The sequence below is a fragment of the Miniopterus schreibersii genome, assembly GCF_964146895.1.
Source record: "Miniopterus schreibersii genome assembly, chromosome: 6".
Classification (NCBI taxonomy): domain Eukaryota; kingdom Metazoa; phylum Chordata; class Mammalia; order Chiroptera; family Miniopteridae; genus Miniopterus; species Miniopterus schreibersii.
The window spans coordinates 34,233,568-34,258,363 of NC_138107.1; the positions used below are offsets into that span (position 1 = coordinate 34,233,568).

The 24,796-nt window shown below is 41.4% G+C and overlaps 1 protein-coding gene across 1 annotated transcript in view; it reads right to left on the reverse strand.

The window, feature by feature from the left end:
- IMPG1 (interphotoreceptor matrix proteoglycan 1) overlaps positions 1-24,796 on the reverse strand; it is a gene marked incomplete at both ends in the record, with an annotated part of 106,518 nt that overhangs the window by 64,104 nt on the left and 17,618 nt on the right. The window contains 7 exons of the mRNA XM_081140619.1: positions 3,347-3,499; positions 6,118-6,309; positions 6,840-6,919; positions 7,486-7,550; positions 11,282-11,310; positions 11,576-11,742; positions 18,080-18,313. Of these exons, the coding sequence (XP_080996745.1) occupies positions 3,347-3,499; positions 6,118-6,309; positions 6,840-6,919; positions 7,486-7,550; positions 11,282-11,310; positions 11,576-11,742; positions 18,080-18,313 (920 nt within the window). The remainder of the gene's footprint in view (positions 1-3,346; positions 3,500-6,117; positions 6,310-6,839; positions 6,920-7,485; positions 7,551-11,281; positions 11,311-11,575; positions 11,743-18,079; positions 18,314-24,796) is intronic.

Here is a 24,796-nt window from a genome sequence, read left to right on the forward strand (position 1 = left end):
TAGCTAATAAGCACTTGACACCCAGTGAGCAGAGAGGTAGTGATATTGTTTTATTTACTATTCTCTCTCTCTCCTACTGGATTACTAACCCCATTTTCTTTCATTTTCTCAGTGGCCACACAGCATGGAGCTTGACAGGGACAGAGCAAACCTTTAGTCAGTTGTTTTAGAAAGACTCAGTGTGGGGGAGGACAGGATGAGGGTCCCCATAGGGGTCAGCAGCAGGGGTCCTGGGGAATAAGTTTCTGTGCCTCCCCTCCTATCCCACCATGAGCTAGCTAGGCGATTAGGTTCTGCAGAGCTGGGGTCTTCATTATGGGGCAGGTGAGAAAGAGCTGTGTCCCTGTTTTAGGTCAGCTGTAGTCTCCTGTGACAAATAGCTTTGGGGCCACAAGGCATTTGTCATGCCATTCCAGTTACAGCACCTAAAACTGAACATTTAATAATGAGCTACAGTTTCTGGAGCAGAAGATCCAGACCCTGGCTCGCCTCTCTTTCTTGTCCAGGATACCAGAGATGCTGTTATATATGTGAAAACGATCAATCAAGTACAGGACTGCTCCCACAGAGGCCCGCAGCTATTAGCACAGGCAGTGGGGTGCGTCGCTGGGGAGAGCTGTCCTCCCGTCCAGGAGTGCTCCAGGTAGGGGCTCCAGCGGAGGGGATTTATTGCTTGTGCCTATGTCCTCTTTATGAACCTGTCTGTGATGGATTAAGAATCAGCTTTGCTTAGGAGGGTGCAGAGGGCATCTAGGGAGGAGATGACAAAGGCCTTCAGTTAATTCTGCTAAATAATCTTCTGGGAACCTTCCAATCATGGAGCACTAACCACTAAATTGCTAATTAAGTGTCCAGTTAACCTTATTAATAACACTAAATGCACAGGGGCCTCCCTGATTCTGCTGGAATGTACGTTAAAGGGGCCATAAAAAGGCAGCTATGTTGAGTTGTCCTGAATGTTTGCACAGAGAAAGCATTCAGACAACAACTAAGCATTCCTTTTGACATCTGTATGAAATTGCTCATTAAGTTTATTGTGGAAATTAAATTACTGCAAAGCACTGGCCATTAATTCCCAATTAGGTCCAAATGACTATGCAAGCGTAGGGCTGTGGTGGAGCTGGTTGGCTTCGAGGTGTCTGGACTGACTACTCAAGAGCCCAGGAGGGGAACAGATGCTCGAGGCAGAGGGGGTCCATCTTAGAGAAGCCAGACACCATGCAATGGAACCAGCAGGCCTGATGTGATAGGTCTCTGCAACAAGACCAAGCCAGACATACTCTTCTTTGACTAATAAATATTTCAGAGGCCAGAAGGGGCATGTTTATTTGATAATGATACAAAATCCTTTCCCCATAAATATGTGTATTTGGGAAAAATAGGAATTTTGGCATAGTGGCTAAGAGCAGGAGTTCTGGTGCCAGGCTTCCCGGGTTTGAATCTTGGCTGTGCCAGTCAATATGTGTGACTTTGTTGGGCATATTAGTTGATCTCCTCATACCTCAGTACCTTCATTTGTAAAAAATAGAAGTAATATTACTTAACTTATAGGACTATGTGAAAATGAAATGAGCCAATACATATAAAACATTAAGAACAGTACAGTGGTATTATTCCTCTACATAGTGTTTTAGACTTGGAAGGGGACTTTGAGGTATTTTTAATTTATAAATGAGGAATCTAAGGTCAGAGAAGTGATTCCCAAATTATTATGGTGATTTCTTGGCAGAAACAAGACTACAACTAAGATTTTTTTAAAAATTATAATTTAATTGTGTTATTCTACATCAGGTAGTTTTAGGAGCTTAGAATATTAACAACAGGTGAGTGAAGATAGTCTATGGCCAATTATCCAATTTTGACGATACCCTGTGCTAAGGATTTGCTGAAGAGAATATTTGAAAGAACAAAGAGAAAATATAACAGACTATTTAAAAAATGCATTCTATCTAATAACCCATGTCTAAGTACTTTTCTGGTTCATAAATACCCCATGCTGATGCCTTCTCTTTGAAGTCTGTGGAAATGATTGTCTACATTTTACTGACTATGCTGATGCAGAGAGAGGTTGGATGTTAAAATGGTTTTCTCTTACCTCTTCTCCAGTTCAGAGGAGGTAAGCACTGAACTCTCCAAGTATGAGAGGTCGGAGCTGTTTGTTCCCTGGCCTTGCTGAGTAAGATGCTTGGGCTGTCCGTAAATGCAGTTCCGAACTATGCAACCTCAGGGGTGCTTCTATTTTCAGTTGCAGTTCTACAAACGAGTACTGAGTAGCAACTGCATCCCAAGCTCTGAATTAGGAGGTGAGGCTACAGAGATGAAAGAAACAGTTCCTGCCCTCAAGATGCCCTCAAGAGGAAGCTCATAGCCTGGTGGTAGTGAGGTTGGTGGGTGGGCAAGGAGGGAGAAATGGAGACAACAAAGGCTATAGACATGTAAACAATCTCAAGACAGAATAATAGTGTTATGACAACTGTGGGCACCAGGCGCTAGCCCAGAGGTGAGGCACTGAATCCAGAATGGGTAGAAATAATTTTTGAAGACCTTTGTAAAATAAATCTCAGGGAAGGGTATTCCAGATGGAGGAGGCATGACCTATAAAGACGAACCATGAGAAAAGACTTGCAAGCAGTTTGTCTTGTTGGAAAGTGGAGTGCAAAGGAGGGGAATGGTAAGGAAGTGGTGTTACGATGAAGCTGGAAGAAAGGCAGGGTCTTATCATGGCATATAGATGACACACTTGGCATATAGTTTGGATTTATTCTGCAGGGAATGAAGAGCCTTTTAATTCAGTCAGGGACAGGCAGATAGGATAATGGTCTGAGATGGAAGAGACATCTGGGGACAGCTCCTTAGTTTGGTGCTGGATAATATGAACAACATAGCTGCCTTCCGTGTATCATCCATGAAAAATGTCATGGGTTTAAACTGCATCAGATTGCAAAACTGGAAGTATTATGTAAGACAAAGTACTATGGATTAGAAATTCATATTTCACCCCAGCATATTCCCTAGCTTGTGCCCATATGGACATTTTAGACGTATAGAATATCTACTTAGTGGCTTTCGGCTAAATGAGATTTAAAACTTATTACTATATGAAGAAAATCTAAATGTAAATGACTTTTAAGATGGAAAAGCTGTAATGGAAAACTTTCCTGGAGTTCCACTTTTCCTAACATTTTGGGACCCATTGCAGTTTTTGATTTTTTTTTTTAATGGTTAAAAATGAATGCCTGGTCACAAGAAGTTGGAACTATTAGATAAAAGGGTTTAGTATTTCCAATTGGCTCCAAGATTCTGAGTCTAGATGTGGGCTATGGTTGTATGGGGTGTGTTCACTCACCTGAAGTTGATACTTTGCTGCTAGCTTCTGGTAATATGGGGACTGGGCGTCAGCAAGCTCTTCCCTGAACTGCTCGTTTGCCAGAGAGATGCTCAGCTCCACCTTCTGCTCCAGTGGGCCCTCAGATGCCTCAGAGAATTCTATTTCTCTTTCCTAAGTTAAAAAGGTCTTCTATTAATATAAACCACAAGCAAAAGGCAATATTATATGGTATATATTGATTTTATCTCAAGAATTGGATTATGAAGGCTCTAGTGTTTTCCAAATAAAAGTCCTATTAACTAGAAGTGGCCTATGAATTTCACTGAGAGGCAAAGCACCAAAGCTCCAATGAATTAACTACTTAGAATCTCTGAGAACACTGTCACTTAATGACTGTGCTCTTCCTGAAAGCATTTATACACACACACACACACACACACACACACACACACACACATGCATAATTTACATCTATTGCTGGAACATTACGAAGATTGTGCCACATACTTATGTAACTTTATAAATACTCTTTGATGAGGATTGAATTGGACAAAATAACCTATGGATGCTGAGCTATTATTTAATATACTCCTTTTTAGGAAAGAGCCTAGATGGCTTAATAAGACTATTTGTGCTTAAATTTCATATTGAAACTAGTTAGAAAGCACTGTCAAGTCAAGAGATGGTGTGAAATTTCTCTTAGAGGAAAGGGCATACTTGGGCCACTTTTGGAAACGTGGCTGAGAATAGCAGTGCTGATCTGAGGATGTGGATTTGGCCTTTGATCACAAAGGGCCAGGGATTGTCTTTTTTGTCCTTTGGTTCCCAGGGCACAGAGTAAAACTGGAGCTGTGTTTCAGACTTGGGGTTGGACTGATTTTTCAACCTTGAGTACTCACATGATCCTGAGGTTGGCACAGCTTTCTCAAAAGAATAAACAATATGTCTGTGGAAAGTTAATTGTCTCTGGTAATATATTGTCTCTTATAGTGATATTAGAGTTGTGGAAGATGAGAGGTGAGAACGACCAATGGAAAATGCCATGAGAGGCAAAACTCATTTGGGGTGGTGGTCGATGTAATTTCTCTTCATTTCTTATCACAAACACCCTCTTCCTTGGGCAGTGAACAGTAGAACAGCCTCTTACTTTAATAGGACACACGGAGGATGTGGATTTACACTTACCAGGCTACTGATGTTTGTTTAATGGAAGGTTTTCATCTGTCCATCCATTCATCCATCCATCCACCCACCCATTCATTCATTCATTCATTCATTCATTCATTCATTCATTCACTTACTTCAAGTGATACACAGTGAGCATCTGTGTGGGCATAGCACAGTGCTAGGATCTAGGGACGCTGAAAGAAATTATGGCATATGGTATTATCCTCTAGAAGCTTACCATTTCATTAGGCAGATTTAAAGTTCGCAAGAGACATTTAAATAAATTCTTTAGATGAGTTAGTGAGAATAACTTACCCTCAACCACTGGATTAATTTTTTATGCCTCTCACCCGGCACCCTCAGTGACTCCCTAACTACCTGTGGGATAAAACCCAAACTCTTTCTCTTGACATTCAAGACTCTCCACTGTTTGATGCCAGTCTGCTTGAACAGCTTTGGCCTGTCTCACTTCTCCCTGCCATGACCAGCACACAGCTCTATTTGCTGTTGCTGAGGCACCACATTGCTGTGCTAGTCTCCTGACTGAAGACCCTCCTCCCTGTTCCCCACACCCCTCCAGCAACACACACACACACACACACACACACACACACCCTTTTTACTTCATATACACATCCTTTTTTACTTTTTACCTATATCTCATGGTCCATTAAAAAAAATATCTCCTCTGACAATCTAGGGTAGAAAGCTTTGCCTCTCCTCTGGCCTCCTGTAACAGTGAATAACATCTAAATTACTCATTTGGTACCTATGATATATTCACCTAGAGTCTTCTTTTTATATGCTAATCTTGTCGCCCACATATAATCTCCTTGAATCCTGCATGATTCTCACACTTCTTGGACTCTCCCAAATAAATAAACATGAGGCCATTTACGTGCAAAACTCTCAGTAAATATACATGACTCAGGGTTATGTTCTTTGCAACCTGAACCTGCCTATCATTTGTCCCAGTCCATACATCTGCCATCTTCAATCATGGAACTTAGACTATTTTTGTTGTACTGATTTGCATTGTAAATTTCTTAAAGGTAGGGACTGTGTCTTGTTCATCTAAGATCTTGTAGTGAATTTTAGTTAAATGTTTGCTGAATGAAAGAATAAGCAATAGATGCAGTTGGTAAAAAGGATGTTAAGAGGAGGATGTGGTGAGTATGAAATAAAATAGTCAGGAGATATTTACTGCAGAATGAGGGACTTATATTAAATTTTGAAGAAGATGGGATACAGGTAATGTGAGAAAAAAGAAGACAAATGGCAGTTGTCTTAGAAATTTTATAGTGAATGTGTTTAATCTCAATAATTTTTTCAATAGCACTTTTCACTGTTGATGGAACAGTATTTTTGAGAAAAATAAAATCTTTTCATTCTTTGTTCCTAACCATAGTCCCACCAAATCTGCGGTCATCTGGCCTAAAGGCCAGGGAGAGAGTGGCCGGCAGGGTTCTCCACCCTGAGTTTTCAGGTGGAGCTGGTGAGACTGAACTTCCTGTCCTCGCCATCTGGAAGGAGAAAGGGCTAGAGAAGGCTCGCAAGCCACAGGGAAGGGTAGATCTGGTTGCAGCGTCAGGGAAGGAAGAGAGGACCTGCTACCCACCCACCTCGCGCTGCCGCAACTCCACCACTCTCAGGTAGGGAAGCTCTTTCCTGCTTCGGCCCCGAGCATCGGGCTCAAAGCTTTTTGGAGGGTTAAAGAGGTCCCCCCTTTTTTGATAACCCACAGTAAATTCTGTAACAATTCTCTCATCCTGCATGCCTTTGCACTCAGAGAGGCTGCCAGTGCTCCTCTTTACCTGCAAACACTTTTATTTTTCCCCATATGACATGCATGATTTCTATCATTTTGATATTTATCTGACCTAGTCATGCTGGACACGACTGAGAACAAAACTTCTAGCCTTGTTGTCAGCATGAGGTTACACTTCAGTGGAGAAAGAACCTGACTGGTTGATAGATGCATTCAATCATTCATTCATTCATTCATTCATTCATTCATTCATTCATTCTAAAGCTTGGTGAGCACCTGTGTATATAATGCTCTGTTAGGTACCGGGGAAAAGAGCCCCGACCTTCCTGGAGTTATAATTCAGTTGTGCCTTGCACTTCCTCCCACCTTATCCCTAGTTTTCAATCTGTTTTACCTCTCAGCCCCTAGGAAGAAGTGAGAGTACTGAATAGACCCGAGTCACTGACTCTTCATTACAGTGATAAAAATGCAGCACTAATAATATTGAACAGGCAGTCCATCTATTCTCTTGTTCTACTTTACCAATAAAACAAAAAAGCTATGCCAGGAACTGGATTGACTCTCAGAAGTACTTACTCTTGTAGGCATCTTGGTGTCATTGAGGAGTGTGTTCTCAGGAGTGAGAGGTAAGGGCCTGAGTGAGACATCAGCAATGTCTGTGGAAATTTAAAAAAATAATAGGCACAAAAATGAGACTACAGGAGTTTACATTAGAACAAGGTCAAAATCTCACACACTTTTTCTGTCATTCTGGGATGTAAAGATGTTAGATGCATTCTGAGCTCATTTTTATTTTAAGAGCACATAAATATGTTCTTAAGCAAAATATACCTAATACTGTTGCTCCCAAATGAATTCTTCATTCTTCCTTTTAAAACTCATGTTTCTTACAATAAATGGTTTTGCCTAATGAGATCTGGTTAATCTTTCTTTTGATGACTGTATAAAGGATGCATAGACAGTTATTTTTCCTGAATTTGAAAATATTGGTAATGATTGCCTCCAAGTTGTAGGATAATGCACAATTTGTTTTTACTTTTATTCTGTTCTAGATTTTCCAAGTTTTATACAATAAATTTAAATTATTTTATAAGGTTAGGAATAGAAGTTAGTTTTGAGAAAAGTACGTTATCAAGTTTGTAAACTTCAATTAAGGATTGCTTTTTAAATAACGTGCTTTCCATTAAGTCTCAGAAGCAGATGAAATGAGATCTAAGCTTACCTGTTGAAAACACAGGGATTTCACCAGGCTTTCCTAATATCTCCTCTGTGGATATTTCATCTTTTCTATTAGCAAAATAGAAAAGAAAAAAGTGAAAAGGAGCTCTACGACAATAGGGGAGATGCATTTAAATTCACCTATATTAAATAAACCTAAAATTTAGAGAAAAAGTATACTCTAAAACTGGATTACCTATTTTTTCATTTCAGAAGTAATCTTCTAATATATTTTCATTGAAGAAAAAATTTAAACAACCCCCCAAAACAATTATGTTTGACTCCAGGGTTTTTCATAAGCATGTTGGCTTTTTGTGTTCCTGGGAACTTTTCCCTAGTAGCAAAGATGACTTGGGTGCCTGATGTTTTATAGTCCCTTGTGCTTTAACTGTGCCTTTGACATCAAAGATAATTGATGACCTGACCCATGACCGAATACTCTTGCTAAAATCTCAGACCCTCAAACCTGCAAATCCAGAGAGTCATTAAGTTTATCCAATAAAGTAACTTGTGGTTACAGTAATGGGAGAGGGAGAGATTTCTGGATGATGCAGGTGTATTAAATCTCTATTCTGAACATAACCATTGCTTGCAGTGGTAACCAGCAGGAAATTGTGGGTAGCTTCACAGTGCCATGGAGTGGCAATGTGGAATATATTCTAACGGCAGATCCAAGGTTATGGTTATACAGTTATCTGCATATAACGTTGGCCCATTCTAGCAAGCTTTATTTAGAAATGAATAGTAGTAGTGAGAGCTTTTGAAGCTCATTATAAGATTTGTTACTATAAACTATTAGGTCTCAAAGGTTTGTGTCTGTGTTTGTATAATATAGTCATGGTAGGCTAATATATTTGATCCAATTTTCTGTGGCTCATGATGATGGAAGATCAAAGGGAATGGCTAGGTGCTCTGTTGTAGATTCATATAATTGGCCATAGCCAACGGGACGTATTTCTACCACATTCGATTCTGCCAAAGTGCTAATAAGAGTAATGTACAGAATATATCAATTAGCCTGGCATGGGCTCTAACCAATCAGAATGGATATCAGTTGTAAACATGGATGACTATATTGGTTCACACAGGCTAAATTAAATTCAGACTTTGTAGTGGAATTTGGAATTAGCTATTCTCATTTGCTTTTGCTGGTATTATTCTATGTGTTTAATAGTTTTTATGGAGGTAATAGTAAACTGTTGTTATATCAACATTTTAGCATTTGTAAATTTAAACAATTTCTTTTTTTATTTTATAGATCTTTGTATATAGTAAGGTGTCCTTCTTCCTGTTATAATTTTGATATCCTTGCTTTACCTTGTTGTAAAAAAGGAAATAACCAAGAAGAGTAGTTATTAAGATGCTGGCTATTGCATTAACTACAAGTGGACAGTGCTCTGTGTAGGTGTGATTCTGCCACCACACTGACAATCTGGACCATCACGAGGAGCTACAGTCTGGGAAGCTAGGCTGCTGGGTTCTTCCACTGGCTTTTACTTGAAAGTCATCTGAAACTGGCAGATTGATGGGCTAGTCAAGTGAGAAATTTTTCTGTTTTGTCTTCTTGGAAAGGTTTGAAGTAAAAGAGTTTCTTCCTTTCCTTTTCTTTTTTTTCTTTTTTAAAAAACAACAACTTGGCAACCTTGGACAATGTAAAATGCTTGTGTCTTGTTCCTTCTTTCTCCCTGCAATGCTGGCAGGCACAGCAGTAGATGGAATGATTCTATTTCTTTCTCTTTCTGGCTCGAATAATTGTTTCCTGTAATTTTTAATGTTTTTCTCTCAAGCCTTGGTACATTCTGTTGAATTCTTTCCTTAGGAATGGCCTCTGCTTTCTTTTGCATTTTCTTTTTGTAAAATGTAGGAGTCAGCAAGTATTATCCTATATTTAAATCAGAGGAGCCAATATCTCCGGGTCTTGTCAACAAAGTTAATACTCTGTCTAGTACTAATATTTTCCTAAGTCACCTTCTTTCTTCTGGCAGTAACTTTGAAAATTCATAAAAGTGTAGCAAAATAGACACATTGAGGACTCATATATTATAAATCCATGAGGACTTTGCTCAGTTCTGTAGCAGTTGGTAGGGAAATATAAACCGGTTCCTGCCCTGGAGGTGTTTACACTCTCACAGGGAAGCAGGGTAAAGCAAGGAGATGTTAAATAACAATGCAAGTGACAAATAGAACACATAATTCAAAGCAGGGAGACATTACCGCAGACTCAAATAGGCGGTGAAGACATCATGGGGAGGAGAGTAGGATTTGGAAGGATGGAGTGGGGAAGGAGTGTTCTTCCAGCCAAGATATAAAGGCTTGGTATGAGGCTTGGTATGTCTGGTACGAGGAGGGTGTGGTCTGCGTGCCCTGAGGAAGGGCATGGTGGCAGCAGTGGGATCATGGGTAATGAAAGGAAAACTGGAAAGGCCAGGGGCTGAAGGGCCTTGATAGAACTGCCTCAGGGAAGGTGCTGGCAGCAGACAGCGGGCTCCCTCAAAATCTGAGCAGTTTAGTGGAGGGATTACTTACTAAGTTGTGGGAAGAGTCTAAGAGCAACCACACGTGAGGGTGCAGAAGCCCAGGGCTGGTAACAGCGGGTGCTAAAAGCACACTGGCCAGGAGGGGTGAAAGGATGGAGCAGTTACCACAAGCCAGAGGCAGCGAAGGCTCTGAGGGGAGGGCTGCCTGACAGGAACCGCTGACGAGCTGACGCTGAAGGACACCGGTAGCCCTCAAAGACTGCAGGTTGGTGGTGAGGGAAGGTGAGAGATTTGCTCAGGTGACAGAGGCCATTCTCTTCCCTCCTTCTGATATTCTGCTCCCCACTGGCTGGCCCCTCCCAGAAGTCAGAGGGCATGAAATGCCAGGACTCAGTCCCTGTCAGACTTCTGCAGAGTGGGCGAGGAAGTGCAGGGAGGGGATGCTTAGAGGGGCAAAAAGATGTGAGAATCTTCTGAATGACGTTGAATAGGGCTCCATGTAAGAAAAGGAACATTTCAGACATATTAATCCTGCAGCAGTTATGAAAGGTAAGGTGGGGAAGAAGTTGCAGCCAGCAATATCTATTAGGGAGATCAGATTGGACATTTTCCACAGTGTAAATCAATAAGGTCCTGGGCCAGACTGTTGGCAAAGGGGATAGAAATAAAGGGGCAAATGTGAAAAGCATTATAGAGAATTGTCAGTAATTTGTACAGCCAAGTTTGTGTCTCTCTTTGTAGTATTATCTTCAGATTTAGGCTTCTAAATGTTAAAAATGTATGTGATTGGTGAGGTTACAATTTGGCAATGACATCTCTCTTTAACCACTTTATCTAATGTACTTTTCCTTTCCTTTTTTTTTACATTTTGATTTTCTTATTTGATATTTATTTCTTATTGAGGATATAGCTCATGCTTCAGTAATTTACAGAATGCCAAGCAAGAATTCAAAATTCAAGTTGCTTGTTGATTGCATTAAATATTTTCCTGATATAACCAATAATTTATCATAAATTCCAAAAATCATACTATTTTAATTGCTCTCTACCTTATAAGTGAAAATACGCATTAGATACTTATCACATACTTTTATCTGATAACAGTGCAAACATGTATGCCAATCTATAAGGTTTAACCACTTCCCTTTTATATATTCATTTATGTTTAGCACAGTAGAAGTATAAATTGTCTGTCGTGTCAGAATAACCTACGCAGACCTCAGTGGCTGACATAACATCATAAAGGTACAATAGCTGAGTCTCACTCCATTATGTTAGCTTTCAAAAGTCAAGAGCACACAGCACTCTATTTTGGGTACTTACCTCTCAGGGAAGTTACTCTGTTTTATTCTCTGCAGAAATAGAAAAGTAATTTTACCAAGAGATAATGTCAACTGAAGAGCTAAAGTCTATTTTCATTCCCTTTTCCCTTTAACTTCACTTCAACCCTCATGTACAATGTTATTTTGCAAGATTAGATTCCTGTTGGCCTTATCAGATATTTCCAAGCATTTCTTCCATCAATCCATTTGTTGTGGAAACTAGGTCAGAACGGGGCAGGGGCTAGAGGTCTGGGAGCTGTTTGGACAGTGCTCCAAACATAGTGCTCAGGCTCACCTGCTGAAGAAGATCCAGGTGCTCCTGGGAGTTGCTGAAATTTTTCCCGATGTCAAAGAGGCAGAAAGTCTCCTGCTGGCAGATTCTGACCCAGTCCTGGTATTCCCCTGTGTCAGGGATGCGATCCAGAAAGATCCGATACGCTTCCCACACTGCTTCCTGACACACTGCAATGCAGGCCGTTAGGAGCAGAAGATCCCCTTCTCCCGACCCAAGCACAGTCTTACAACGTGGGAAGCTCTTTCATGGTTTGTGCCGACACACTAACTTATAGGCCATAGAAATGAATTCATTTAACAACTACTTATTGAGCACCTATATGTGCTATGGAGAAAAATAAAGAAGATAGGGAATGAGTGTGTGTGTGTTGTGTGTGTGAAGACTGCAATTTAAAATAGGGTGGTTGAAGAAAGCCTCAATATAAAGGTGACTTTTGAGCAGTCAGGGGAAAGGCCCTAAGGTTAGAGGATGCTGCGGGCATGGAAGGGACAGCAAGGAGGCCAGTGCTGCCAGAGCAAGGCTGAGAGTAACAGAGGATGAAGGACAGAAAGATGTGGAGAGGGGACCGCAGGTAGTGTCGGGGCTTGTAGACTAGTAGTCTTCAAACCGAGCGTAGGTACTGGCTGTCTCTGAAGACTTTCCAAGGGATAAACAGGCACACAGTTTAAATACAATCCATTTCTAGGTCTTAACTTCTATCATGCTCTCCTAATATTGGTCTGCCTCAGGGCACACCTTCCCTTTGGTCACCATCTTCTCCCATCCATCCATGCCTATCTTACTGTGGCACAGTGACCCTAGGCGGCCACACAAAGGGATGACACAGTAGCCCTGAGGATACACAAGCAAGTGAATTTAAGGTGGATTTTTGCAATTAGGATGGTTTCTGCTTCTTTGCTTTTAACACATTAGGAATCCTAATGGAGCCGACAGCTGATAGATCATTAAAAATAATGATGACAGCTCATGATGTGATTGTTAGCATAAAATGCCATGGGAACTTAAAAAATAAGGATGTTTCGGTAACAAAACTCCCTCTGTTCCCATCTACTTATTTATGCAACAAGTTTTCTCAGCATTTAAGTGAAAGTAGGTAAGAGAACAGGGATAAAGTTGGTGCTGAATCCTGTCTTATTGTAGCGATACGTAATATGCATAATAAATAACCGCACACGGGCTAGTAGAGCAACGCCACCAAAACAGCCCTGTCTGTTCAGAGGCAGAGAAGCTACTGCGGCTAAAGCTCGAGTCCTTCACTTAAAGCGGACTCTTCCAGAGCCTTGTTTCTAATTTTGTATTTATGAACATTAGTACCCACAAAACCTGTATCTGGTCTTATATCTATCTGTTGATAATGACTTACTTAAATTTTTTGTCAAATTTATATCTACTTGTTTTAATAAACTATATATTAAAAGTAATTATAAATGTAACTGAATCCAGAAGAAATTTCTTTGTACACATAAAGTAACAAGAGAGAAATAGAAAGTATAATTTCTATTTATGCACATATTTTTGTTACTGAGATGTATTTCAGAGCAACCAGTCACCGATTTCAAGCTTCAAATAAATTTCATTAAGATGAGACCCTGAAGTGGGAATGGAAATGTGGGTGTGTGGAGAAAAAGGAACCATGTGATGTTTCCTCCTGTTATGAAGAGCTCCTTCGTGTATTTGTTTAGAGCATTTGATGGGAAGTCTTGAGTGGCTGCGGTAGATTCTGCTGGATACGTATGGATGCTCTAATTACTGTTTTATTTTCAATATCGATATTTACAACTCACCAAAAGGTACATCTTATCCAAGTGCTTAAACTTAAGATAAAAATAAAAACGTTAGATGTCAACTGAAGAGCATGCAATGGTGTGCATAGTTTAAAAATTATTTTAGGGGACTAAGTGACAAAAGAAAGGTAGAAGACTTCTGTTATAAGCAATGATAATATGCTGATTTTTTTTGGTTTTTGTTTTTTAACTCTAGAGGAATAGGGGGCAATTGGAAGCTTTGGGGCAGAAGTTGACATCACTTGATTTTCTAGAGAAACTGAGTGCTGTGCCGAGAAAGTGGTTGAGGGGAAGAAAGAGGCGAGAGCAGACCAGTTTAGAGCCTCTTACTACTGTGCTTCATTCTCCCTCGCTCCTCACTTATTCTATGTCTGGGTTTCTCTTACCTTTCTGTTTTAAGAGGCAAAGAGAATTCCAGGCCAACAGAATCTCAGGTCATTTATCAGCAGCAACCTGACCAGGACCCACAAAGCTGGGAGTGGGTGTAGTCCCCACCACTGCAAAGGAGGGGTGAGTTTCCCACATTTGGGGAAGTCACAGGGGTCAGCACACCTGGAGACCAATATAATAATCTCTCACTGGAGAACCCATGTTTGTGAGCATGATCTCTCTCCTGCCAGGCAAGGATCAGAGAGTTTTAATGCCTTTCCTGATACCAATCATCATGAAGTCTTCTGATCTTCATCTCCAGTCAAGAGTCTACATGCCATGCCAGAGGGAACCAACATTTGTTCAAGCTCTGAGTTGTGGGTCTAGTCCAAACAAACCAGTCACTCTTGCCATCCTTCTCGCCTACATGCTCTACACTCTGTTGGGTGATATTATATTGCCCTTCCATCTTTCCCCATGGACCTGCTAGTTTAGTTTAAAAACCCATTTAAGTGTCAGATACACAGCAATACATAAAACAAACTAGCGCTGCCTTTGAGGGCTAGGTGTTGGTGACTTTCACTAACATCAGCCATGAGTGAAGCATCTGGAAGGACATATTGTGACAATCCTTCTGTTTACAGTTCAATGCATTCTCACCTGTGTTTCCTTTGGTCTCAGATTATCTTCCTGTTATTCTAGTCTAATGGAAGGCTTTGTTTTGTCTGCCCTTTATTTTTCCACCCCAGGGACGTGAAAAGCCCCCATTCCCATTAAAAGCTACTTTTCACGAAGGCTCTGAGAGAACTTTTCCCCCAACTCACAAATGCCTGAAGCTGCTTGAAGAATTACCTCCCTGGGGCATTGTAGTTTATAGGGATCAAAACGTTAGGATGAAACAGGAGCTAGTAGCTTTTCTTTAGACTCTTTTTGAGGGGCAGGTTTTTTATTTTGCAGTTTTTTTTTGTTTTTTTTTTTTTGGTGACTTCTCTGATGTCATTTTCTTGGCCTCCTGAAGCATAACACAAACCAGGAAGCATAGAATTCTTCTGGGATTGGGAGAACAGGAGCACCATCCCATGACTCACCTGGAAAGTCCCTTGTCCTTACCAAGAGAGAATCAAAAGAACCCTTGAGCCCAGCCAGCATGGCTCAGTGGTTGAGCATTTACCCATGAACCTGGAGGTCACGGGTTTGATTTCTGGTCAGGGCACATGCCCAGGTTGTGGGCTCAATCCCCAGTAGGGGGCATTCAGGAGGTAGCCAATCGATGATGTTTCTCTTTCATAGATGTTTCTATTCTCTCTCTCTCCCTCTCTCTTCCTCTCTCTCTAATAAAGAAAAAAAAAAAAAAAAAAAAGAACACTTGAGGCCTCAAAGGATCTTGAGGCTGGGAGGAGTTTACAAACTTTGGAAAATTGGATTTTTCTACTCCCGTGATTTAGCTGTTCTGCACCATCCTTCTCTGAATCTATGGGGAAGGATTGCTACAGGGATTTGGGAGAAATCCAGAGCCTTGCCTCCTAGTCTTTCCGCAGTGGCTGGCCACTGCCTGGAATCTAACCGTGGAGCCTCAGCCTTTCTGCTGAATGTCATGCCCTAGGCTGTTTGGAGATGTAGGAAGAACCCAGGGAATACACATCATGAGGCCAGATATACTCCTGGATAGTTCTTTATATTTGGAAGGATTAAGTTAGACCGATGGTTTGTGAAAATGCCCACCACAGGGGTGGGCACACATTAGGTGGAGAGGTAGCACATTGAGGTGGGAGTTAGGATGTTGAGTTCTAACTGTTCTGCCACCAACGGTGGCCCTGATTGAGCATGCCAACTCACTTTTCTTATCTGTACAATGGGGGTGTTAGCTAGAAGATCTTCAGACCAGCACTTCTAGAAGGTGAAAGTGAAAATGGATTACCTATGGATGTTATTTAAATGCAGATTCTGAAAGTAGGTCTGGAGCTGGATCTAAGAATCTGCATTTCTAACAAGTTACCTGGTTGGTGATGGTGATGCTGCTGGGTTGTGGACAACATTGGAGTAGCAAGAACTAGGACTCCCTCCATTTTTACCTTTTTCTAAGTCACACATCAGTGTGATCTCTCTTTTGATATTGGGGTTGGGAGAAAGGGAAAGAGAAGGAGAGAAATAAAGGAAGTAAGGAAGGGAGAGAGAGGGAGACATGGGGGCAAATGGTTTCAAGGGAGATAATCACAAAAGAGGTAGTTTACCTGGGTGGGAGCACAGGGCTCCCCCATGGGACACTAGCAGAAACAAACTTGCCTCTTCTGTGCCTGTTCTTTGGGATGAGCATGTTTACGATTCTAACACGAAGCTCAGAACATTTTCTCTAAGCATTGGGAAAAGAAATAGCTCAATATTCCATTTCATTTGAGGAATGCAGGAGCTTTCTTCCCTATATGTGAAGGATGTCAACAGATCATTTTGTAAGAGCAGCTACAAAAACAATAAGTGGGTTACTCTGTCAAAGAAACACTGCTTTGTAGCTGGGTCTTATTTCCAGTTTATGAACTGAATTCGTTAGACTTAAGAACCCATGTTGATGAATAGTAAAATTTCATATCACCCAGGGGCAGCCATAAAGATAATGGACTGCCATTGCCGTGGGGAGAAAAACAGCAGTTTGATTCATCCAGGAAAGCAAGAATGAAAGAGGCAAACCTAATAAAAAATAAAGAGCTAATAATAAAATTCAGAGCTAAAAATCTGGTTGCAGCAATAAACAGTCTTTTCTACAAATACCTGTGATGAATCCTATTTGTGAATGTCATAAAGAATTAGAAGTTAAGTGAAATAGTTAGCAATAGTCGTGTTCATATTCAGTGTGATGACTATACCATATGTTTATACTTCCATCCATGAACAAATAAAATGGAATTTACTCCTGTCATTATTGGATCAAAGTGTAGGCACATTCAAAATGAATAATTTACACACGTCACTGTCTTTTCTTTGCATTCCCAATGGCCTCTTTGCCTTCTGTGCTCATCAACAACATTTAATGAGAACCAGCCATGCAGAGGTGCTGTGCTTGGATCTCAGAATATTCAGATGGTGCACTTGATTTTCGGTAGTTAGAGTCCTTCTTCTGACTATGATCCAGTCACTACTTGTCACTTCTCTGTGGGTGTGGCTTCTTTCAGAAAGCAAATATCTCTTTGCTTCTACATAAAGTGAGGCATATGAGGAACATAAGACTTGCTATTTTTGATACTGTTAGTTAATTATGCCTCCAAAACCCAGTAAGAACTCTCCGTATTAGTGCAACCCTTGCACATATTACAAGTGTAAATACTCAAGGACTTTTGGGGATGTTAGTATCCTGAAATGCTTTTCAGTCGTTTGATGGGCAACACATCACAGGCTAGAACTGAGCCAGCCCGCTCTAGCCAGTGGGATTGAAACAGATCAGGATGACTGCTTTCTGGAATGGAAGCAAACATCTAGTATGATGCAGGTGGAGATCAGTAAACCACCTCAACTTTCACATCTAAGATGAACTGAGTGTAGGCTGAGTGCATTATTTGGAGCTACCTGGGGAAGTAAATAGAAGCTACTAATGATTCCCTCCCCCCTTTAATGAAGAAGCCATGGACATTTTTTCACCTATGGTAAGTGAATGACAAGGACAGCCATTGACAGTTGTGGTATAACTGAACTCCATAATAACTCCCAGGAATTCTGTAAGAATCCTGTGATGCTGTTTTGGGGTAAAAACTGCACTCTAACTCCACTGGAAACCACAGTAATTATGTTGTAAATCCATTAACACCCCTGCACTGTACTTTGGTAATTCCTGTTAATCTGTGACTCCTCTGCATTTGGATGTGCCTCCAGGTTTCCAAGCTCTGGGAGTTTTTGCTGAACCAGCAATAAACCACTTATACTTATCAAGGAAGGAGAAAGATCTGGATTGTAATGTTGCTTTTGAACAATAAAATCTTAAGCCATAAGTCAACTTGTTCAGGTTCCTGACGTTGCAATCATCCTGTGCTTCTTACTTCATAATAGCAACTTTAAAATTCAGTACTGGGCTTTGGCAAAATAAAAGAGGTATATCTCAGGTGCCAAGGCTTTCCTGGTTACTTGTTAAATGCCCTAATGGTTCTGTATTGCACAGGACATTATTATTATTATAAAGAGTAAGAGCTGATACCCATCACTGTTGTGAATGTTTATTATTCATTACTCTCTGATTAGTTGGCTCATTTTTATAACTCTTGTGACTAAATGAGAGACTGGAAGTTTGGGGATGAGTATGATCTATAGGAGATTAAAAGGAAGGGATGAAAAGAACCAAAGGCTAAACAGGTTTCATTTCTTTCCTTACCTCGCAATCTATAATAAGCTTGAAGACTGGTTGAAATCTGTTTCGTGGATTCCTGTGGACAGACTTTAACCCCAGCTGGGATAAATGCTGATCTTTTTGTTCGGTGTTTTGTCAAATCAAACATTCGTCTCATGGTTGGCGTTTTGGACATTTTTGCAGTACCTTCAGCTGTTTCAGTTCTTTGGGCGTTGTCTATGTCTTTAGTTTCAGAATGGTATGTTTTAATGGAGAGATCTGTAAAAGAAAGATTGATTTCCTAGTGAATTGATACATTTATGTGATATATGTGAAATGTGATCGATCAATGAATGGAATAAACTAAAAATTATAACCCTCTGGTTTATGAAAGTTCTACTTTGGTGCAACTACCAAATGTAATATTCCAATGACAAGGCACTTTCAGAAATAAGGGACTAGTATGAGCTGATCAAGTATTAAAAAAAAAAAAAATCCAACATCTCAAATCATCCTGCCTTTAGGAGCTGCCAAATATTGAAACCATTTCCCACACATCTCTCTAAAAATCACTCCCCACTTAGCACTCAAGCCTCCCAAGAGATGCTTCTTTTGATAGACATTATAATTCAAGTGGGGAATGATATAACATTGTGGGACCCAGAGGTGTACTCTCGATGATGAAGAGGGGTGCTTCTAAAAACCTAGGGGGGAAATGCAACAAAACAGCCTTCCTGACTAGTAGTGTCAGTCCTAGGATTTCCATATGGGTGGAGCTCAGGGGCTGTCAATCTGGCTGAAAGTGTGTAAGGGCCAGAACATGTCTGAGAGTTGCCTTTACAGAGCAAGCTTGTTATTTTATGCAGGGTGGTGAGGGGAAAGATGAAGAAGCTCTCAAAGAGAGGAGGCTGGCAGAAAACTTAGCTCCCCAACCCATTTCTTCCTGCCGCTCTGCTGTGTCTATTAGGGTTAAGTCTAGATTTCATTTTAAACCCTCTAGACTAATAACTTACATTCAGTGAGCACTTATTTGTCTTTTGAAATTTTTCATATGTATTATCTCATATCATTCTCACAAAAGCTCTATTATATAGATAAAACAGATATTATGTTTTTCAGTTTACTGCACAGGGTACTGAGAGCTAGAGGTATTAGGGCATGTTAACAGTGTGGGCAAATCTCTACTCCTCTTTTCCCACTTGATCTCTGTGCTTTTACCCATTACAGCATTTCAGAGGAATTCTTGATGAACAGTTGAAACCACTCTGGCTCCTTGGGACTATCTGCATGTGACTTCCAGAGATTTATATTACAATTTTACTACAGAAGGCTCTCGAACACTATCTTTTGAAATGTGGTACAGACAAAGAGATCAAGCAGAAATCCAAGCAGGGTAGCTGGGCAATAATGCAAATCTTGCTGCAAAGAATAAACATTCCTCTTTCATTCTGGGGGTTGACAGAGTCCCTGGTGGGACACATATTCTCTGTCACTTTGAGGGGTCTCAGGGTACTTCGTCTGTCTCGGGCAGTGATAAATTCTTAAGAATCTCCAGAATAGAAGGGATCTGAGAGTTTCATTTGCTCACCCAGCTGCACATCACACCAATAAACCATGTTCTGAGTGGAACATGGGCATCAGCAACTTGTGAAAGTCCCCAGGTGACTCCAGTGTGCAGACAGGTTTGGGGACCACAGTTTTGTGAACCTGTAAGAGTACTTTCAGCAGAAGAGTCAAGATAATTCACCTCAAACTAGCTTAAACAATAAGGATGATATTATCTCATACAAAGGAAATCGGAAGGTAGGGAAGGCCTGGTGAAAACAAGCTCTGGCTCTGCCTTGCTGCCACTCCTTCCTCTTTGCTTAGTTCCTTCATGTGGTGACTTTATCAATAAGCTGGCTTACACCAAGTTAAACACGCTTGCCCTTGTTCATGTTGAAAAATAGCCTTTCCCTAAAGTATGGCTAATTTATGCCACGTGTCTGGACCAATACCGCTTGCGAAGAAATAGGTAGTGCTGTTGGCTTGAGTTGAAGATCACACGGTAGGGGACTGGGATTATCCTCATTGGCTCTAACTGTGGAGTGGGATCAGTTTTCCCTAAGTCAGCTTGGCTGCATGGCAAAGCAGAAAGTGCCCATTCAACATCAGGGCAAAGTGCAAGAAGGGGAATAGGAGCTGAGTATATAGCCATTAGTGGCCGCTGCGATTGGCGAAATGGAAATTTTGGATTAGGAATGTTAATTTTTAATAACCCTTCTTAACAGTTATCAATTACAGTGTGGTAAGTTGTAGTAAAGCTTCTGTACTTATATTTCAATCACCATTAAGCACTGAAGAAAAAATGTGCATCTTTGGATAATTTGAGACCTACTTGGCACGGTAAGCACAGATCACAGGGAATAGTGCTCCTCACACACCCTGCACTTCTCCACTTTCTCCTCAGTGCCTGACTGCAATGCGGGGAGTCCTGCTATTAGACTGGTCCTGCTCTTACCTCCATACTCTTCAGTCCTTTGGAGTTGGCTCCACTTTTACTTTTTTATGTTAGGCTCTGGTAGATGTCTCTGAATAACTTGCATTTATTCCATCCTGGCTCTGGGAACAATGCCCCTGAACTTTTCCCTCTGGTTCTTAACTCTTTGCTTATGTCAAGGCTTGCTCGCATAGATCCTGTTTGATCTGGATCTTTGGACTTTATCCTATCAGGGTGAGAATATAAGGGGGGTGAGAAGGTCAAGTTTCTCAGCATTCCCATGAGCTCTGACTTGCTCCCTTTCCCCTAGGAGGTTTCTTTTCCACATGTGAACATGTCCACACAGCTGGTGGTCAACAACTAGTGTGAATTAAGGTGACATGAGACTCTGTTTGCTTGGGAGATCCTGGTTTATTGCCGTTATACTTTTATTCTCAAATGCGTCCTTGTTTGAAAAGTAACTTATATAAGCACACAGTTTTTAATGTCTCCCTACTGGAAGAAACCCAAGGCGAATATTGGAGAAGTGGCTGCCTCCTTCCTCTAGGAAGCACCTTGTTCCATTTTTTTATTTGTATTTAGATAATTCTTTCCTTTTAGCTGAAAGTTACCTTCCAGTGGCTTCCACACATTAGTCCTATTTCTGCCCCCTGGGATAGCAAAGACTTAGCTACAGATACCTCCAGAGACAGTTCTGTATGTTTTCCTTGTATCTGCTCCCTTCCTCTGGTTTCTTGTACCACATGAGCATCAGATACCTTAGCCTGCGGTGTTTCTCTAGATTACATAAACCAACCTCAGGGGGGTCCTTGTAATAATATTATCACCTGAGAGGGATCAGAATATTTTGCCTGTGTCCCTACCCCAAGTCATTGCTCACGAAGATATGGGGGCAAGATCTCTGAGAACAGGGACTTGTGGTTACTTGGATCCAAGGATATGTACAGGACAAGCCACAATGACAAAGTCTGTGTTTTCCCCAAGGATTTCAGGTAAAATAAAGCAATTTTTATTTATTTATTTATTTATTTATTTATTTATTTATTTATTTATTTATTATTTATTATTATTTATTTTATTTATTTATTTTTAAAAATATATCTTTATTGATTTTAGAGAGAGGAAAGGAGAAGGAGAGAGAGAGATAGAAACATCAATGATGAGAGTGTCATTGATCGGCTGCAGCCCGCAACCCAGGCATGTGCCCTGACCGGGAATCGAACCCTGATCGCCTGGATCCTAGGTCGATGCTTAACCGCTGAGCCACGCCCAGCCGGGCAAGGAATTTTTTTTTTAAAGAATTACAATATGGAATGTTAAAGATTTCAATGAGGTAAAAAGAGCTGTTATTTATTGGAGCTAATGAAAGCACTCGTGGGTAAAGCAATTAGATGTATTAGATGCTGTCCTCCAGGGCTGGGTGAATTATAACCTCTATATTGAACTGAACGCTGATTTTTTGGATGCGTTTTCATGAGTTGATATTTTTAGTTTATGTAAGTATTTTGGGGAAAAATAGGTAAAAGTTTAATGAGAATAAATTGGTAGTTGAACGACGTGCTATTAAGAGGGAGCATATTTAACAGAAGATTGGAAAAATTTTTTGAGGCAGAAATATTTTTCTAAGATGATGACAAAACATGAGTCTCGCCTGCATGAGGATGTGTTGGCCGCCATCAACTGTCTCTGGGTGAAGTTCAAAGTTAGCAAGAGAAGTTCAAAGTTAGAAAGAGAAGAAAAGAGCAAAGTGATTTCAGAAAAAACAAAACAAAAAAACCCTCTACTTTTTCTAGAGTTCAAGCATATTGGAAACTTTAAAATAGATTATAAATTTGGACAAAAATAAATGCGATTGTACTATATTAAGATTAATCACCAGGAAAACAATCCTTAAGACAGTAGTTTTGGGAAATAGTACTATCATTGAATGAGGAAAGGACAAAAATGGAAATTAATACATTTGACTACTCAGAGCTTCTAAATACAGGTGAACAGCTAATATTCATGGTGCTTACTTTCCAAATTTAACTTAAATATGTTCATTATTTGGGAAACACAAATGTAGTAGCAACGCAAATCATAGGTCCTTCAACGGTTGACAGTGTTTCAGTGGTTTCAGCGGTTCCATGGGCGCGGGCCCCGGGACCCACCAGCCGCGCGCCCCGACCGCCCGCCTCCCTGGGCCCGAGCTCCCCCGCCCGTGGCTGCGGGATCGCGGCGCCGCCCGCAGGCTCCCTGCGCCGTGGACGGGCCGCTGCGTGCGCAGCTCTCGGGGACGGGCGCGGGGCGAGCGCCCGGGAGGGCTCCTCCCTCTGGGACTCCGGGCGCTCACCTCCGGGGGCGCTGTGCCGCCTAATGCCCCGCGTCCCGCCATCGCCCCTCCGCGCACAGGCGGACGGCGCGGCCCTGCGGTGCTTCCCCGCGGCGCTCCCCCGGAGCTTGTCCGCTCCTCCGCGCGGAGGGCTCCTCTCTGCCTTCTTTGTAGGGCGCCTCCCTTTCCTCGGAGGGCAGCTCCCAAGCTCCCCCTCCCTCCCTCCTCAGCTTTCTCAGCCCCACGCGCAGGAGTCACTCACTGACCCTACGCGCCCACCCGCTCCCCCAGCGGCTCGTCTCCCCAGCGCGCTTCCTGAGCCGCCGCGCCCCTCGGTGCGCGCTGTTCCAGGCGCAGTGGGCCATATCGTGGCGACTTAGATGAGCAAATGGCACGCAACTTGCGGTGCAGTGTTTGCACAGTAACTTGTCCTAAATACAGGAGTTTCCCCCGTTAGGCTGTAAATATCTCTGTATTTGCAAACACCACTTTTATTTTTATTTATTTTTTAAATATATCTTTATTGATTTCAGAGAGAGGAAAAGAGATGGAGAGAGAGAGAGAGAAACATCAATGATGAGAAAGTCATTGACCCGCTGCCTCCTGCAGGCCCATGACTGGGGATGGAGCCCGCAACCCCGGCATGTGCCCTGACAGGGAACAGAACCCCGATGCTTGGATCCTAGGTCAGGCTCAACTGCTGAGACACGCCCAGCCAGGCTGCAAACAGCACTTTTAGACTGCAAATACCTCAGTACTGTAACCCTGTCCTCTCTCAAGCCACCTTGGTGCTTGCCTAGCGCAATGTTTTGTACATGATAGCTATGCAATACATATTCATTAAGCGAATTAATGAAAAAGTCCTGTGGAAATAGTAATGGGTCTTTTACAACATATAAATTAGATTCATTTTAAAAAACCATTAGACCATGAAAAATAGCTTCATATGTCCTATCCACCTGTATTATTGCAACTACCCTTTGAAATTTCTACTCCCTTCTACAGTGTCTAATATCAGAGGCTTTGGACACAGCCATCCTATTAAAGATAATATCCTAGGTGAAAAGACAAAAAACTCCTTTGTGAATGAAAATCAAAAGAAGAAAAAGGACCCGGCTGGAGTGGCTCAGTGGTTGAGCATCGACCTATGATGGAGGAAGTAGAGGTTCGATTCCAGGTCAGGGCACAAGCGTGGGTTTGGGGCTCGATCCCCAGTAGGGGGCGTGAAGGAGGCAGCGGATCAATGACTCTCTCATCATTGATGTTTCTATTTCTCTCTCCCTCTCCCTTTCTCTCTTGGAAATCAATAAAAACGTATTTAAAAAAATTTTTAAAAAAGAACAGAAAGGAGATGGTTTAGGCATAAAGTATATTTTAGTGAAGTCAGCATCCCCCAAATCTTTCAATTCGTTCAAGAGTAAATAAATAATAAATGGAACCAATTTAAGATATGGGCATCAATGAGAGAGAATATTAATATTGCCTGGCTTTTTAGGGTGACAAGCCCTCAACTTCCTGGCCCCTCAGTTATTGTACTTGATAGGCAAAACCATAACCATGGTTAAATCCAACCCTCTGCCTACTCCACACCTGCACCCTTGTAGCTGAACGTGGCTGGAGAAAAAACAAGCAATAAGATGCACTTTAAATTTATGATCCTTAAATTATATTACACTACATTTCCCTGGTTCATTGATTTTCAAATTCTCTTGGAGAACTGCACACAACCTTTCTCAGATTTCCTGCATTTCTTGCCAATTCTCACTCTCAGCTGATGACCTTGCTTCACATTTTATTGAGAACAAGAGGAGCCAGAAGACAACTTTATGAATTTCCAGCACTGCATCTGCTCACTGGCTGCATCTGTGCTCAAATGCTCTGCTTTCCCTCCTGTGACCACTTGATGAGCGGTCAGTTCTTCTATGTAAGGCCAATTCCTTATGCACTGGGTCCGGCCTTTTTCACCTCTCAA